General features: G+C 38.9%; 1 protein-coding gene across 3 annotated transcripts in view; it reads left to right on the top strand.

Annotated features, from left to right (window-relative positions):
* The window catches only part of clcn1b (chloride channel, voltage-sensitive 1b), a 33,657-nt gene that overhangs the window by 5,700 nt on the left and 11,608 nt on the right, over window positions 1–16,349 (top strand). The window contains exons 1-7 of one of the 3 annotated variants that reach the window (XM_028012468.1): window positions 7,656–7,899; window positions 10,258–10,483; window positions 11,453–11,584; window positions 11,714–11,842; window positions 11,977–12,110; window positions 12,477–12,554; window positions 15,702–15,780. In XM_028012468.1, the coding sequence (XP_027868269.1) occupies window positions 7,873–7,899; window positions 10,258–10,483; window positions 11,453–11,584; window positions 11,714–11,842; window positions 11,977–12,110; window positions 12,477–12,554; window positions 15,702–15,780 (805 nt within the window). In that variant the 5' untranslated portion in view covers window positions 7,656–7,872. Of the gene's footprint in view, window positions 1–7,655; window positions 7,900–10,257; window positions 10,484–11,452; window positions 11,585–11,713; window positions 11,843–11,976; window positions 12,111–12,476; window positions 12,555–14,134; window positions 14,214–15,701; window positions 15,781–16,349 lie in introns of those variants that run through there. The other 2 variants (XM_028012467.1, XM_028012466.1) reach the window with 2 other exon arrangements.

Below are 16,349 nucleotides of genomic sequence, written 5' to 3'. Positions count from 1 at the left end.
ATTGGTTAATTTTATTAGAAAACCACTATTAAACATGTAGTCCATGTACTGTTCTTCCAACATACAGAAGTCTTAGCAATGAGTGTGAGAATCATACAAGCAGCCTGGCACCTCTACCTTTGGTCACACTCCGTTTTCTTCAAAAAGCTTTTGTTGCACGTCAGCTAGTGTGGTTGTGTTGTTCACTCTGACAGGAGCAGCATGCCTAAGGCTAATAATCTATGTTCTCCACCCTCAGATAAACCTCTTGCAGCTCAGCTGCTGAACATGCACATGCATTTTCTTTGCAAATGTGTCCCCTAAAGAGGGGAAATAAACAGACTTTGCAACACAACAGGATTTATTGCCAAGAAAAGTTTTTACAGCAAAGAAATAATTGACCAAGTATAAATGTCCTTACTTTTGAGCCGCGTCATCAAGGTCAAAACAACCTGTCATCAGGCAAGCTTAAAGAAACTTGTGGATCAGGTTTTTGTAAGTGTTAGAAGTTACAATCAGAAGTTTTTTGGGGGTGGGGAATAACAAACTGTTCATTATTTCATGCTTGTGGAGATCAAGACACTTTTGGAAGAGATTCTGCTCAGTAGACATTATAAATGAGGTGAAGTGAGCTGGGTAAAGCTGGAGTCTTTGGAAACACTAAGTGTTTTTGTTTCAGTTCTTTTATAGAGTAACTGGAGCCCACCAGTATTTGCTGGATAAAAAGCAGCCAGTACCAGTGTGCTCTAAGGTTTTGCTCTCACTTTGTCCTGTGTACCCTCACTTGACTGACTCACAGAGCCTTGTATAGAGTGTATTTGGAATCCGCTGGAGAAAAGTGTTTTCTTTCAGACAGACATTGCTGGCAAGTGACAGTTTTGGTATTGCAAAAAAGACCAGCATCCCTCAAAGATCCCTGAAAGTAAGACTTAAATGATATTTCAATCCCCATACCTCAATAAAATCACATACATTTAACCTCAGTTACATAAATTCCAGTTTTTATGACCATAACACAATACAACATAATGTAAAATCTACCTTGACAACATGCCATTGTGGAGGATCCGGATGTTGTTAATCCAAAACACTTATTTATCTGATCATCAGCAATTGTGATTACCTAAACAAAAGCAGGATTTTTTTTTTGCATTTTGCTAGACAAGACAATACAACTTTCCAATCTCAGTAATAGTAGGCATGTGAGCAACTTCACTCCAAGGTCTGACCATTTAATGCTCAGAAAAATCGTCAAACCAGAAGACATTCTCATATTCTACTGCAAAGTTTAGGACAAAACCGCTGAAAGGAGAGTAAGCAGAAACATAAAGCATCTTCTCTCAAAGTTGCATTTGTATAAACAAGATTTCTGGAAAAAAGTCAATTTGACAGAGGAGTCTAAAGTAGAGATGTTTGATTAAAACCAAACCAGCACAAACTCATCATAGTGTTGACTTCATTGACATGCATAAAAGTGGCTTACCAAGCTTTTAGTTGTGGAATATACTCAGTCACATTTAAGTAATTGTAAGCTTGGTAGGATTACATAACTTCATTACGTCCTGGTCAATAAGGCCGTAGAAGTGAAAAAGAAACTACTTTAATTTTTGCTCTGACTGCATCTGCATAAGTCTAAAAACTCCAGTTTCTTTTGCTTTTCAGAAATCCCTCAAATAAACAAATTTTGTTATGTTACTGTATGAGAAAAGTTTTATCTAAGAAAAGGAAAACGCTTGACCAAACAGCAAGTTTAAAACACCAAACATTTCAAGTAGCTCAATATTCTGTCATTTTGCATGTTTTTAGTCTGATAAAACAGAAATCAGGGCCAGAAGAGTTTAGGGAAACAAAATAAAGATCAGATGTTTATCACAGCGGAGATAAATCAAGGTTTAGGGAAACATTTCATCAATGCTGAAGGTGCTTACAGTAAAATGCAGCCAGCCCCATGCAGACTGGACACAACTGTGGTCTCCTCTCAGTCAGCAGGTATTATTTTCATACCTGCAGCTCAGATCCTGGTAACATTTATAATCTCGCTGCAGGACGCTGCTGGATCGGCCGCCTGACTCAGAGACTTCCCCTCTGAATTAAGAGCTGCTGACACTTTATTGTCAACCTTCAAGTGGCCGTATTAACCTCTGCTGCTTCCCCCTCAGTGTGTGCGTGCAGCTCTCACCATACCTGTCACTCACTGTAGTTGCAGTACAGTGCAGAGGCAGATTCGGTGTTTGTCCTCCACATGGTCAAAGACAGCAAAGGACAGATGTAAGACAGAATTCCAGACTGCTTGCTGCAAGTTGGAGAGAAGCTGGAGACTGAACAACAGGAGCAGCTTAGAGGAAAAGCGACAGGAAAGATGAGAGAGCGTATCAACACATTTGAGACGGTTCTGAATATAGATCAGTTTCTGGTAAGTCTGACTTTGTAATTTAACTGGTTTCCTCTTAGAGCGAGGTTGTCCAAAGTCCCACTGAGGCCCCTGGAAGCAACTCAAGAATGGTACATATGGTACCTCATCCACCAGCACAGCACAGATGAGGTTGGAAACTTCTTCTTTCATTAAAATATTAGTGACGACGCAAATGTATGTCTGTTAAAAGTCTAAACTTGCTTTCTTTTTAATTTCATAGTAAATATTACCACAAATATCCATCTGTTTTTACTCAGAAGCAGACCTGGGAGGACCCAAATCTGCACTGAATTAATTTTTAAACCTGGTTTAATATGGCAAACATTATTAAGGAAAGACAGACTGGAAAACTTTTCTTGTCTTTCAGAATAAACAAGACAATAAAAATCAGCTGAACCCCTGCAAAAGTTTGAAAACTAAATTATTTTTTCTTCTTTTTTTTATTTAATGAAGCAAAACTACAAAATCCTTTTGATGTTTTGGATCTGCAAAGATTTACAAATCCTTTCCCTCAAAAATGAGTTTCTTTGTTTCACTCAAATGTTGCATGTATAGTTTATTGTTGAGGAATATTTTTAATTTAGCAAAAATCATATTTTTGTGGCCAGTGACCATTTAAAACTTGATGATTTGTGTCCATGTGGATTTTTTGGACATCTCTCTCTTAGAGTATAAACCTTTTAGCACAAACAGATGTGATTTTGATTTTTGAACGAATCATCAAGTTTTATTTACCTTTCTAGTGTTTAAAATTCCTCTCATGTATTTTTTTAATATTATCAAGTTAATGTGAACAGAATGATCTCTGTGGTTTAGAGTTGCTGAGTTACTCCGTGTAAAGTTGCATTGTTCGGTTTTATGTGTTTTCCCCCTTTTGGCTCCGACTTGCCTTAATTAAAACATGACAGCTTGAGCAGTGTTTGGATGAGCCATGGGATTGTTATTGTGCCGGTTAATTAGTGTATGCATATGGAGACATACACACTCTTGGAATGTGTGTGTGCTTATCTGCTGATCAGTGAGTGGGTCAGATTTTATCATTAACCTTGTGCTACAGGACAGGGCTTTGCTCTTGTTAACCTTCAGTACACACAGATTCTTATTTACCAGTCTTATGAATACATAGAGGAAAAGTTTGCTTGTGTGTTTCTTATGAATATGCAGCTTTTCCTAATAAGAGACTCAGGAATGTACGTTTAGTTTGTCTAATTAACTCTCAATGTCATGCTGCCCTTTAAGCCTCTGCCTCTACCAGCAGCTCTGGCTGTGGTCAAAGAGTTTCTCTCTTTCACTCTGCAAAGTTTCTTTCTGGGTGCGTTAATTTTCACATTGGGTTTATTGTTTTTTTTGTGAAAAGTATGATCTTGTTAAAGTGAAGAGCAGTAAGATCCTTTAGGCCTCCTGCCAGCACCAAAATGTTGAGTCATTCCTCGTTTCTTTCGGCTTGCTTTCAATGAGTCAGACTTTAGAGCTGCACAATGTTGGCAGTATCAACGTCGGCATAATCGACATCATTTAGTATCTCGTCATATCTAAAGGGACTCACATTACTGCTCTGGGTGCAATTTATTCGCTTACATTTAGTTGGTCTTTCCTGCTCTTTATGCATAAACATGATAAAACTTTCAGTAAACAAAATGTACGAACTCACAGAAAGTAAGGGGGAAATTACAATGATGGATATGAGGATAAAAACAATCCATGTGTTCAAGATTTTCGAAGATCTCTTTAAAATTTTTGCAGCTTTTTTTCTTTTATTATCCTCTACCTATGCATTTTTTGGTTGAAGGACTTTGATTTTTAAGCCTAATTAATTTTATCACTAAGAAAGTTATTTAATTAAGCAATTTTAAAAAAAGGATTATTTTAAGCACTTATTTGTGCTATCTTGATTATAATCACTTCCATTTAATGAGAATCCTTATTTCAGTTTTTGAAGTGTAGAATATTACATGAAATCCTTTTGAAGCACAAATTTTGTCATGTTATAAACTATAAGCAGAGGTAGGACTGTTTGACGGCAGAAAGTTATTGACGCAGCAGGTCATTGCTAAGTAAGACAGTAGTTCACAGACAGTATCCAGACATCCATCCATCCATCCATCCATCCATTTTCTGTTCACCCTTTGTCCCCAATGGGGTCGGGAGGGTTGCTGGTGCCCATCTCCAGCTACGTTCCGGGCGAGAGGCGGGGTACACCCTGGACAGGTCGCCAGTCTGATATTATCAGATATATTATATGATATTATCAGAAATATGTTGCCTAGGCCAAAGAGAAAAACTGTTGAACTGTTGCTTGTTCATCCTAAATTCTGTTTCCAGGTAAAAGTATATTTTGCATTTCAACTAGAAATCACAAAATGAGAATTTGGGGGACGAATGTAGAGCAGTGGTGGTCTCACTTATCCTGTCTGGGTATCCCTCTGTTATGTCTTGGGTTGTTTATTTCTGAGTTCATAGTTTTGATTATTTCTTTTCTGTGTTCTGCCTTACTCATTCTTAATTTGGTAAACTCAACCTGGTTTCTGTTTTACTTTAGATCAATCTGTTATTGTTATTTTAGTTCATGTTACTCGATGGCTTTGGATCCTAAGTGGAGGTCCACATTGTTCATATCAAAACCACAGAGGCACAATTCAAGTTGCACAAGGTTCAGGGTGACGTTTCTACAGTCAGTGATGAATTGGGGAGGCACAACTTCTGTTAAGTGTTTTATTGACTCCAATGTCAATGCTGTTGTTCATTTTAGAGAACTTCATTCTCTAAAGCTGATTTAATTTTCCAACAGCATCTCCACTCTTCCAAAAGTACCAACACCTGCTTTAAAGACCACAGTGATCAGTGGGTTTGCAGCCCAGTAATGCAGCATAGCTTACTGATCTAAACCCCACTGCAGCGTTGCAAAGAAAGATGAGAAACATCAGAACCAGCAGCACAGACTCATATTAAACCAACCTGGACTTCTCCAACACCCCAGTAGAACCTCAAACTTACTGTTCTTATGAAACAATCTAGTTTTCTTAAGAACTTGACATCTGTAATGCATCTACAGACGAGTTTCTGTAATTAAATCAATTAATTAAATGAACCTTTCAGTGGAAGTCTAATTTATTAATATGAACATGTAAATCTGACCCTAATAAACTTCAAAACTTAAAAAAAAACTATTTAAATTACATCATCGAACATTTGGTCTTAAGCAACATAAGCCTTTAGACATCATTTGTGCAGTTTCTCAACTAAATCTATAGAAACGTACATGAAAATTGTATTTTTGCATAAAATACATTGGATGGTCACCACTGGGCATTTTCTGAGAAAATTAAAACAAGCATCACTTCCTACCAGCATCCTCAGAACGTTCCATTACTGTGGTTGAAGGTGTGCCAATGTACTGCAATTTGACAGCTGGACCCTGCAGAAGACAGAGATGAGAACTGAGAACCATCAATTCCTATCGAATTGATCTGTCCAGACAGAACCTGTCTGTCCAGGATCTGTTTCAGGGGAACACAGCTCTGAAAGTTATCAGACTTCTTGTTCTCTCTATGTGTTGCTTCCATGAGGGGCATAACCACCTTCTGTTTATTTCTATCAGTTTTCTAATTTTTCCTTTAAAATAAGAAAACTCCTGTTTTGCGTATTGTATTCTCTCTGGTATACAATTAAGTGCGATAAGAACATATTTGATTGAAAAATTCGTTGTCGAACTGAAGGTTGATTTATCTGTGCATCATCTTTGCGCAATGTTTTCTGTCGTTATCGTTTTTCTTCTTCGTTTTTCTTTGGTTTGTGTTTTCACCCAGCTGTTGACTTTCCTCATATTTTAAGCTCACACTGCACCATATTCTGTCATGATTAGATGCAAAGATTGACTGGAAAATCAGTGAGAAATACTTGTAAATAAGATGTTAGGAAAATTCGATTGCTTGGCAGCAAAACAAACACTCAGAGATTGTTTCAAACTCTTCCTTTATTTATAAGTAAGCCTATGGGGAATAGTCCGTGATTCTTCATTTTCTATCACTAATTAGGCTTGCCAAAAATGCAATCAAAGCAGTTCACTTCCTATAAAAGTTTTTTTTTTCCACTTTAAGCTCCTAATGAGAGGTCCAAATGTCTGAGGTGAGCAGATACGCCTGGCTGCCTTCATGTTTCCTCAGAGAAATTCAAGGGAGAAATAATTAAAACCACAAAGAGATATGAGGGAATCTTGTTGTAGTGGGACAAATAAATGAAGGAAGATGACTGAGAAGAGAGACTTCATGTTAGGGCTGGTCCGGATTTGTGAGAGCCAAAGAAAACTGTTCCAACGTCGCTGTGACATGTGAGAACATTTAGACAAAATGGTTACTGAATCACTGATATCAACTCAGGGCTCTGTGTTTTTCACTGTGCACTGTGCCTACAAGGTCAAACGGTGACACAATGAACACACAAGGCTGAGAGAAAGCAAATGACCAGACAGGAATAAATCCTGACTGCGGCGGCCTTCTCACGCTGTCACCAGCTCATTTGTTCAACGTCTTACGCTACCTGGTAAAAGTATTCTCATTCAGTGAACCTTTTTTACACTTTACCTTGTTACAAGCACAAACTTTGGTGTATTTGAACTGGATTTTATGAGATAGATTAACACAGACGGGTCTTTTATTGTGAAAAGGACGGAAAATAACACGGTTTCAGCAGCAGGTCAGTTTTGCTTGTTGAAAAGTTGAAAGTTTTCTCCGAGCTGAGTCAGGTTGAGTTGAGAGCACATCAACGTGAATACAAGTTTTGATGCTTTGTCACAGATTCTCAATTGTATTTAGTTCTGAACTTTGACTATGCCACTCTAACACATGATTATGCTATCCTCTAATGAAGGGCTCAAAACGTGAAACACATATAAGGGATCAGAAAGAGATCAGTAAACAGGAACAAGCATGATGTTGCATAAAGTTTTGAGAAAATAGAGCACAATTAAACTGAATTATATGAGAGATCTCCATAATTCATCAAAAGGCTTAACTACCATGAGAAATAAACTGATTTGCAATCATTTATGTATGAAATGGCAACCCTGTGCCTTCATCATACAAGAGGAAGTGTGAATTGGTAAAGAGCTCAATGAGCCTTTATTTTTATTTTTAGAGAACAACAAACTTCTTTAAAAAGGGCCCAATTCTGTTGAGTAGATTCAAAACTAGCTGGCCATGAAGCTCCACCATAAATTACTTCCCCAATGAATACGAAACATAATGCAAGAGCATTCTGTCTGCTTTCCATTGGAGGTAAAATGTTTCGCTGGTAGTTCTTCGTCCTCCAGGTTCCTGTTGCCACTGTCCCTGGTTTCGGCGGTGCCTGGTGCCAGCAGCTGTTTGATGATGTTGATGGATTAGCGTTCCCATGTTAATGTGTAGCATATCAGTGTTGGTGGTGGTGAGCTCGTCTGCAGAGTGTGATGAGAGACAGAACAGCACCAGAGCTGCTGCCACATCATGCTGAAGACAACTGATGAAGAACAGGTAAAACCGCCACGACCCAAGGCTCCCTGCAGACGGAGGCTGACTTTATTTGATTACTTTTATTCGCCCTGAAAGGGGCTAAATTGTCTTTTTCCAACTCTTTTTTATTTCACTAAGGTTTCAAAATAGCTCAATACATTTCAGTTTACATTAAAATATATTTTATCTCCAAAAAACTTCCTTTTAAGAAATGTTTCTAATTTACTTGCATAAATAAAACAAAAAGTCATTTTTACATTTATCTATTGACTTTTTATGTCATAAAAATTGTCTGTAGTTAAATTAGGTATTAAAATTACATTATTATTTATGCTGCTGACTCCTTCCTGAGATGCAAGATTATCGTTCAATTATTATTACATTTTTTATCTTAGATTTGATTTTCTTTGGTCTGCATAAAATCTGGCATTTATTGTTTCCATTTTGGACATTATAGTCAGACACTTTGGGACAGGACATGTCCAGAATCATGAAGTTGTTGTGCCTGAGTGAATTCAGAAAATGTGGCTTGTCTTTTCCTTGTTGCTTTGTTGCCATTCCTCTCTGAGTGGCCTTTCAACTCATGTTGGTGTGGGACATATTTCACTTATTTTACTGTGGATAATCGCTCTCTTAGCGATTATCAGCTGCTTCAGCTAGCATCTTCACAACTTCTTTTGATTTTGTTCTGGGATTGATACTCACATTTTCTACTTAAACACTTTCATCTTTGTGAGACAGCTGGACATTCCCATGGTATTTACACTGCATTTAAACTGCTGAATGTGACGCCTTCATGCATCTGGAAATTGTACCCAAGGATATTCAATACTGATATCTTTTTTAGATTTTATACTGGGGAACAACATGTTTGGAGCCTTAAAATACATCCACATAGGGCCTTCAGTTTATTCAAATGAAGAGAATGAATCATTAATTAATCAGAGATTACAGAGCTCTGATATCATCATCTGGATTTCCCAGATTGTTTATCAAGATTGTTTTGATATTTGTTCCAGAATGTCTCCTGATATTTCTGCCATTTCACAAACAGAAGCAACTTTGTTATTCCTAACTAGTCTAAAATGAAGATATTTAGTCAGATTTAAAACAAGACCAAGAAACTGAAATAAAAACCAGATTAGATCCAAAATAATGAATGACTATCTATGTTTCATTTTCTGTCCACGGAACAAACTCCTGAACTCATTTTAAATGCATCCTTGAGAAATGTTTACCACTTTCACTCCAACAGCATCTGGACTTCAAAACGATTGAAAACATCCAAACTAAAACTGAGATTTTTAGTTTCGGGTATTGTGTAAGTAATTTCTTTATGAGGTTGAGTCTACCATCCTGTTAGGGATGCAGCTGATGTTCCAAATTACACTTTGTGATTTGTGGTGTTTAACGAGATTTAAAATAACTCACTAGACGATTTAGAGGCTTCAAAAGCCTGCGGCAGTAACTGCATGGCCACCTGCTATGTGGTGCATTCATGTATTAATTATAAACTTCTATATTAGTCACTTTGTCATGTGGTTGTAGTGAGTCAGTTATCACATTGGGGCTGTTTGTTAAAGGAAGAAAATCTGAAAAAAAATCTTTCCCAAAAATAAAAATAATTAAAAAAAAAACAACAACTTGTCCCCGTCAGGCTGAAACGTCTCCCAGCAGATGAGCTCGCAGATTGTCCTTCATATTGTGACTTCATTGGGAAATGATGTGCTTGGAAGCTGAGAGTGCAGGGCCTCGTGCTTGGATGTGCCTGCTCTCCTTTCCTGTGTGAACATGAGACAGAAATGCGTGGCAGCCAGCCCTCCTTATGATTTTTTAGCTTGAGTGGTGGGATGCATGTGATCTGCAGGGTTTGGTTGCAGCTCGGAGCCTCTGCAGCGTTTTACGGCTCCTGCGATTTTAACGATTGCTCTGCAAACCGATCGCAAGGTGTCGTGTTTTCTGGCCCCGGCGTGTGTGCCAGGCCCTGTGGTTGTAGGCGTAAAGCAGGCACGCAGTCGGAAGAAGAAGATGTGGCATGTGTTTTCTCCTCCAGGATCTCCTCCTCGGGCTCTTGTTCAGCCTCTTCCTCCACTCAGGGAGGGGTTTTTCCACTCTCGATGCCATATTTGTCTATTTTTGTCTGTCAAGGTATTCAGGCTGATGTGTATCCCTTTACACACAAGGCACAAATTCACATCTCTTTCTTGTAATCCCAGGTTTCACACTAGCAGATTTTATTTTATTCCTCTCCAAAACCATTTCCCCTGGCTTGTGGATTTCACCCAACTTTTTACTGCGTCCTGTTTTCTGCAAACAGAAGGTTTTGTTGGTAGTGCTTTCTGTTTCTCAGTGACCCTCGGTGTTGCCCCTGCGTTACAGCTGTACGGGGAGTACAGGGAGCAGCTTGGAAACTTGGCCCGACGGGAGGCCGCCCGCCTGCTGACAGAGAGACAATGGAGAAGACAAACCGGGGAAAACACCTCGGCCACGGGCCGCAGAGGCCTCGGCCGGCGGCATCACCTCCATCAGAACCCTGCCATCTTGGAGTCACATCAAAGCCACAACTCCTCCACCAAGAAGCCTCAGCCCTACTCCAAATGCCAGGGTGAGCAACACCGGCGGCTTTTCCAAACCTGCAGCCTCGTTATCGTCACTTCCATTTAGCAGTTTTGCGTCTGTCTTTAGTGAAAGCAAAATTCTTTAACGGCACAGCTCTGCCGTGACACAGAGATTATTGTACAGCATCGGTTTCTGAATGCTTTGCACATTATGATTTTACATGCCACACGATAAGCTCATAAAATGTGATACAGAACTTTAATACCAGCAGGACTTAAGGTAAAATTTTAAGCCACTGAGATCAGGATGACTGTGAGGAGCTGATACCGTCAGCAGGATGGAAAACAAAATGCACAGCTATACATCACTCAATGTATAGTTTGAATCAGTATATTAAAATGTGCATTTGAATTCATTTCAGTTCAAATAAAATAAATACTGTACTAATCCCAAAGCAAAATTAAATATAATTGTTACTCATATTACCCAAGGTTCTTCAAAGAGTTGTTGTAGATGTTGATGGTTCCTGGCAGGAAGGATGTTCTGTACACGTCCTGGAAAATTATGACTGCACATCCTCATGAACACACCGTCTCCAGGGTGAAACATGGTGGTGGCAGCATCATGCTGTGTTGATACTCTTTTTAAGAAAAAACAGAAGCTGGTCAGAGATGGTGAGAAGATAGATGGAGCTAACGATATGGAGAACAAGTCAGATTTTCATTTGGAGTGCCTCAGTTTTTTTAAACTAAAGCCGACCAGATGATGTGAACCTAAGGTCATGTTTTGGGTTTAACAAAATTAAAATTGACGCCTTAATATTAAGTTTTTTTAATCTTTATTTTGTATTGTATGCTTTCTTTAAGATTTCCTAAACTTGCAAACAACTCAAATCATTTTAGGGTCAATGTTAAAATTATCTTGATGTCCCTTTTTGATCCAATTGCCAAAATTGTAATTTAATCAGTTTATGCTTGCAGTAGATTTGAATAATAATTTTATCTCTCTGACCCAGACTGTTTGGCTCGAGTGAGGCGGTACATTGTGACGAAGATGGGGGAGGACTGGATATTTTTGATCCTTCTGGGTCTGACTATGGCTCTGGTCAGCTGGAGCATGGACTACGCCAGTGCCAAGAGTCTACAAGGTACCCTGGTCGCATTTACTCTGATGATTATTATTAAATCTGCATTTTCACAGTGGTTTCATTGTGCTGCAGCAGATATTTACCATGTTTATTCTCATATGCAGTTGTTGCTTTTCTTTTGTGTTAAAGCCTACAAATGGATACATGGAGAACTTAAGGGCAATGTGCCGCTGCAGTACCTTGCCTGGGTTACATATCCCATAATCCTCATCGTTTTTGCCTCGCTCTTCTGTCATCTGGTTTCCCCTCAGGCCATCGGTTAGCTCTCATTGTCTCTCTTCTCTGTCTCCGTTTGTTTCATCGTTTGAAGTTAGCAAAAGGTAACTTCACTTTTACTGACGTAGCTGCAATAGCTTGTTCACCGTTTGGCGTTTTCTTTGTTTTGTTGACAGGTTCTGGCATCCCAGAGCTCAAAACCATCCTGAGAGGCGTAGTCCTGAAAGAGTACCTGACCCTCAAAGCCTTCATAGCTAAAGTCATCGGCCTGACTGCTGCTCTCGGCAGCGGGATGCCAGTGGGCAAAGAGGTTAACAGACCCTCTTTTTAACCTCTTTACCTTCAAGATTGCTCTGTCACCACACATCTATTATAGATCATCCTGTAGTCATGTCTTTCTCTACCGCTCTATCTGCTCTTTCATTCCAGCCTGTGAGTAATAAATCAGCTTCTGTCATGTTTCCCCTCACTCCCTCGCCTCACGGGACCGACGCAAATTATTCAACGGAGTACATTCATTTTCTCCATTACAGTAGCGGGACAGCTGCCACATCCAGCAATTACTCGCTGATTTATCTGTTCTGATACACGTCCCAGTCTGGATCCTTTTGTTTCACTGAAACTGGTCTGTGTGAAAATCCGTCCAGTAACTCTAATGTACTCTCTTCACCTCCAGGGTCCGTTTGTCCACATAGCCAGCATCTGTGCCGCGGTGCTGAGCCGATTCATGTCCATCTTCTCTGGAGTGTATGAGGTAAGCTGAAGCCCTGACCAAGAAACTGCACTTTGATCAGCAAGTTTGTGGAAAAGCAATCAAAATACCAAATTAGATGAGGAATGCTGGGTTTGTACGGTGCTTTGCTAAAGCATTCATACTTCTTGAACTTTATTCTATTTTGTCAGGTTATCACCACAGACTGTATTTTGGTTTATTTGGATTTCATGTAACAGAATAAAGTAGTGTATATCTGTGAAGCAGAAGGAATACGAGAAATGTTTTTTTTTATTTGAAAAGTGTAGCAATGTTTGGTTGCCTATGTTCAACTTTTTGGCCAATACACAAGAAGCTCTGAGTGGAAACTACCGACATCCATCACCTTGAGCCAACCATTCCTAAACACGATGGTGCACACTTCATATTCTTTCCTCTTCACATTTATGTGCTGCTTTGTGTTGATTTACAACCAAAAATGCTAATAAAATACTATAAAGTTTAATCTTAAGTTTAATGTGACAAAATGTGCAAAGAGTTTTCAATGCTTTTGCTAGGTTCTGTAATTTTCTGTATTGTTTGTGGTATTATCATCATTAAAGTTACAGGGTTCCCACTGAAAAGTCTGTCTTTGAATCTGTAAAGAACAGTTTGTATATGCAACAAGTATATAGTTACATGTATAGGTTCAGTAAGGATGAAGCAATTGGTACAAAGACACTAACTTTCTCCTGTGGCCTGATGACATTAACCTGAAAGATTAGTCCTAATGATCATCTTTAAATTAAGGGAAAAGAGAGGGTAGCTTGCAAGCCTGGGGACAACATCCCAATGTGAATTACATGGGTAGGAGCATCATGTTGTTTGAGCTTTTTGCTGCAGGAAGAACTGATGCACTTCACAAAATAGATGTCAACACAAGGAAAGAACATATGTAGAGATATTACAGCAATATCCCAACATATTAGCCTAAGCATCCCACTAACTACTTAAATTCAACAAAGACAATGTTTTCAAGTGACCAAAGTTGTGAACTTGTTCCCATAGAAAGTTGATCATAAATCTGACTCAGTTCCACCAGTTCTGTCAAGAAGAATGGGGGAAAATTTCCAGCAAGTTATTGTGAGAAGCTTTTGCGGAAGGAAACCCAAAATGTTTGATGCAGGTCATGCAGTTTAAAGGCAATGCTACCAAACACTAATTAAATCTGTGTAAAGTTTTGAATTTGAAGTCATAAAATTTTCTAGAAATAATGGAACAGGAATAACTGCTTTTTTAAACCAACGTTTATTCCAAGAGACATCAATCTTAAGAGATTGTTACGGATCTCTGTTGCTGCTTTGAGTTTCCTTCAGATTGACCAGCTAGCTGAAAATGGGAAACCTGTAATTGATTTTCCGTGTTTGTGTGTGTTTGTCCTGTCCAGCTCCTGCTTTCCCCTTCCAGTTTGCCTTTGTTTTGATTGTCTCTCACACTTCGCCTGTGTTTGTGTCTGTATTAATAGTGTGACCATGATGTCTGGCATGTGTATTAACAGTGATCTCCCGTGTCCCCATCTCCCTCTTCCCCCACTCTCCTGGTTCTGGCTCGCCCCTGCTTGCTTGTGTTACGCCTAACCCCAGAGTGGCATCCATAACAAGGACCTGCTGGTGTGTGCGTGTGCGGTGGGAGTGGCCACCTGTTTTGCTGCTCCTATAGGAGGCAAGTCTCACCAACCAATCAGAAACAAGTCTGCGGACAGCTTTGCTCTCCTGAAGAAACATCTGAAGCTCAGATAAGATATTTGACCTCTGTCTTCCTCTGTAAACATGGCACAGAACAAATAAAAAGTTTAGCCTCTTAATACCTCTGAACGTTGGATTGTAACATTTTTAGAAGTATATGACTGGTTTTCTATTCTAACATGTAAATAAATCACTCTAAATGCATCCCACCCCATTCATAATTTGTAAACTCGTGTTTACAAACAGCTGCCAACTTAAACCCAAACTACGATCAATAGCCAGGTGTATTAATTCCTCAACTATGCACTATCACATACAATGGCGACCTCCTGATAGCAAGCACAATAGCTGTCTTTGTTTACATTTCTTCAGGCACTACTAGAACTGTCACTGCAGGCCTTTTGGGGCTAAGCAACTTTTGAGAATACGAGCAATAATATGATTTTGTCTGGCTTTGCTGTAGACAAAAAACAATTACCGTAATAAGGGAATTTTATGAGATTATTACTAATAACTGTAATAATAAGTAATTAATAAGAGAAAATGTATTTCTATGGCCAACAAAACTTTCATGGAAAAATCTCAGCTTGTAACAGCAATAATTTTTTCATGTTAGAGAAAAAAAAACCTTTACTTTCCTAAATGATCCTTATCTTTCAGTAATTTGTTTTAATCCTTACCAGGAAGCGTTTTATATTTAAGATGCTAAATGAAGCATGTAGGGCCAGAGCTTTTGGTTTCTGAGCCTTTCTGACTGTCGAATGATAAATGTCAAGTGACACTCTCAGACACTCAAGCAGTAACACTTGCTTCATTAAGTCATTGTTGATATCTTCCTGCCCTGGCATTGTGTAAACACCCAGCTGAACCCTGCAGACTAGCAAACTGCCAAAACCTCTGCTCTGATAAGAAGCTCACAGCTGCTGGTGATCGTTTAGCTTCGCCTGTCTGATACTTACTCTCTTAAGGAAGCAGCAACAGTGTGTGTAGTTTTTCTCCTGACTGCTTTTCATGCCTAAACAACAAAAATATGAGTTTTTGTTTAATCCAATGTTGGTCACGATGATTTGAAGTGTTTCAAGTCAGCTGTTTGTTGCATGGATCCAAATCTGAAGGCGATGTGGTCATTTGACGCAGTTTTTCTAAACACTGTTCATCCTTTTCCTTATATCTTCTGTTGCTGCTTTGTTTCCTCTCCTTGTCAGTTTTTATCACACTCTAGTGAGCATTATTTATTGACTTTCTTCCATTTTGCTCCCTCACTGTCATTGTTCTCCTCCCACCCCCCCTGTGGTTCTCCATCCTGTTCTCTCCACCTTGATCTTTTATTCCTTTTCCCCTCCAACTTACTGTCCTTTCTTACTTCCAACTGTCATCCTAATTTTCTCCCCGTATCGTCTCTGGGCTTTCATCCCTGTCTCACCTCTTTACGTCCCTCCTCTCCCTCTGTTTTCTGTGTCAGTAGAACCCATATGGTTACACAGATATACTGACTGTCGGCTGTGCCGTCGGGGTGGGATGCTGTTTCGGCACTCCACTAGGAGGTACTGTACAAACTTCACTCTGTCGCTCATTCTGAACCGTCTCGCCAATCTTGTTTCGTTGTGCTGCGTATCTTCAGCTACACCTGAAACATGTCAATAAGAATAGATATAAAAATAACAAAAACTCCTTTAGATTCTGAACCCAAAGCTCGTATGCTAAAATAAAAATATACATATTTATGTAGTTTAAAGGAAGTTAATGTAATTGTTTAGAGATTCATTAAGTATATTTTTGTTTTAAAATATGTCTTCTTATGTAGTTACCAGAAACAGTAAGAATATCTGTGTTTGGTTGGTGTGTTGCTGAAACATTGTGTCTTGGCAATAAATCCAACACAGGGGAGAACGTTTACTTTTATATAGAAATAGAAATAGAAATATACACATATAAATGTAAGGAAATATTATTTAAAATAAGACACCTACATCTATTTAAATTAAAATAAACAAAATCACGCAGATGCATCTTGCTTGGTGCATGTCATTGTCATTTTGAGGAATATTTGTCCAGTTTAAACCTCAGACATTTAGTTTGGTTGCTGTAGTGAGAGAAAATAAAAGTTTGAGCT

Source organism: Xiphophorus couchianus, chromosome 3 (assembly GCF_001444195.1).
Source record: "Xiphophorus couchianus chromosome 3, X_couchianus-1.0, whole genome shotgun sequence".
NCBI classification, from domain to species: Eukaryota; Metazoa; Chordata; class Actinopteri; order Cyprinodontiformes; family Poeciliidae; genus Xiphophorus; species Xiphophorus couchianus.
This window is presented reverse-complemented; position numbering and strand designations above follow the sequence as displayed.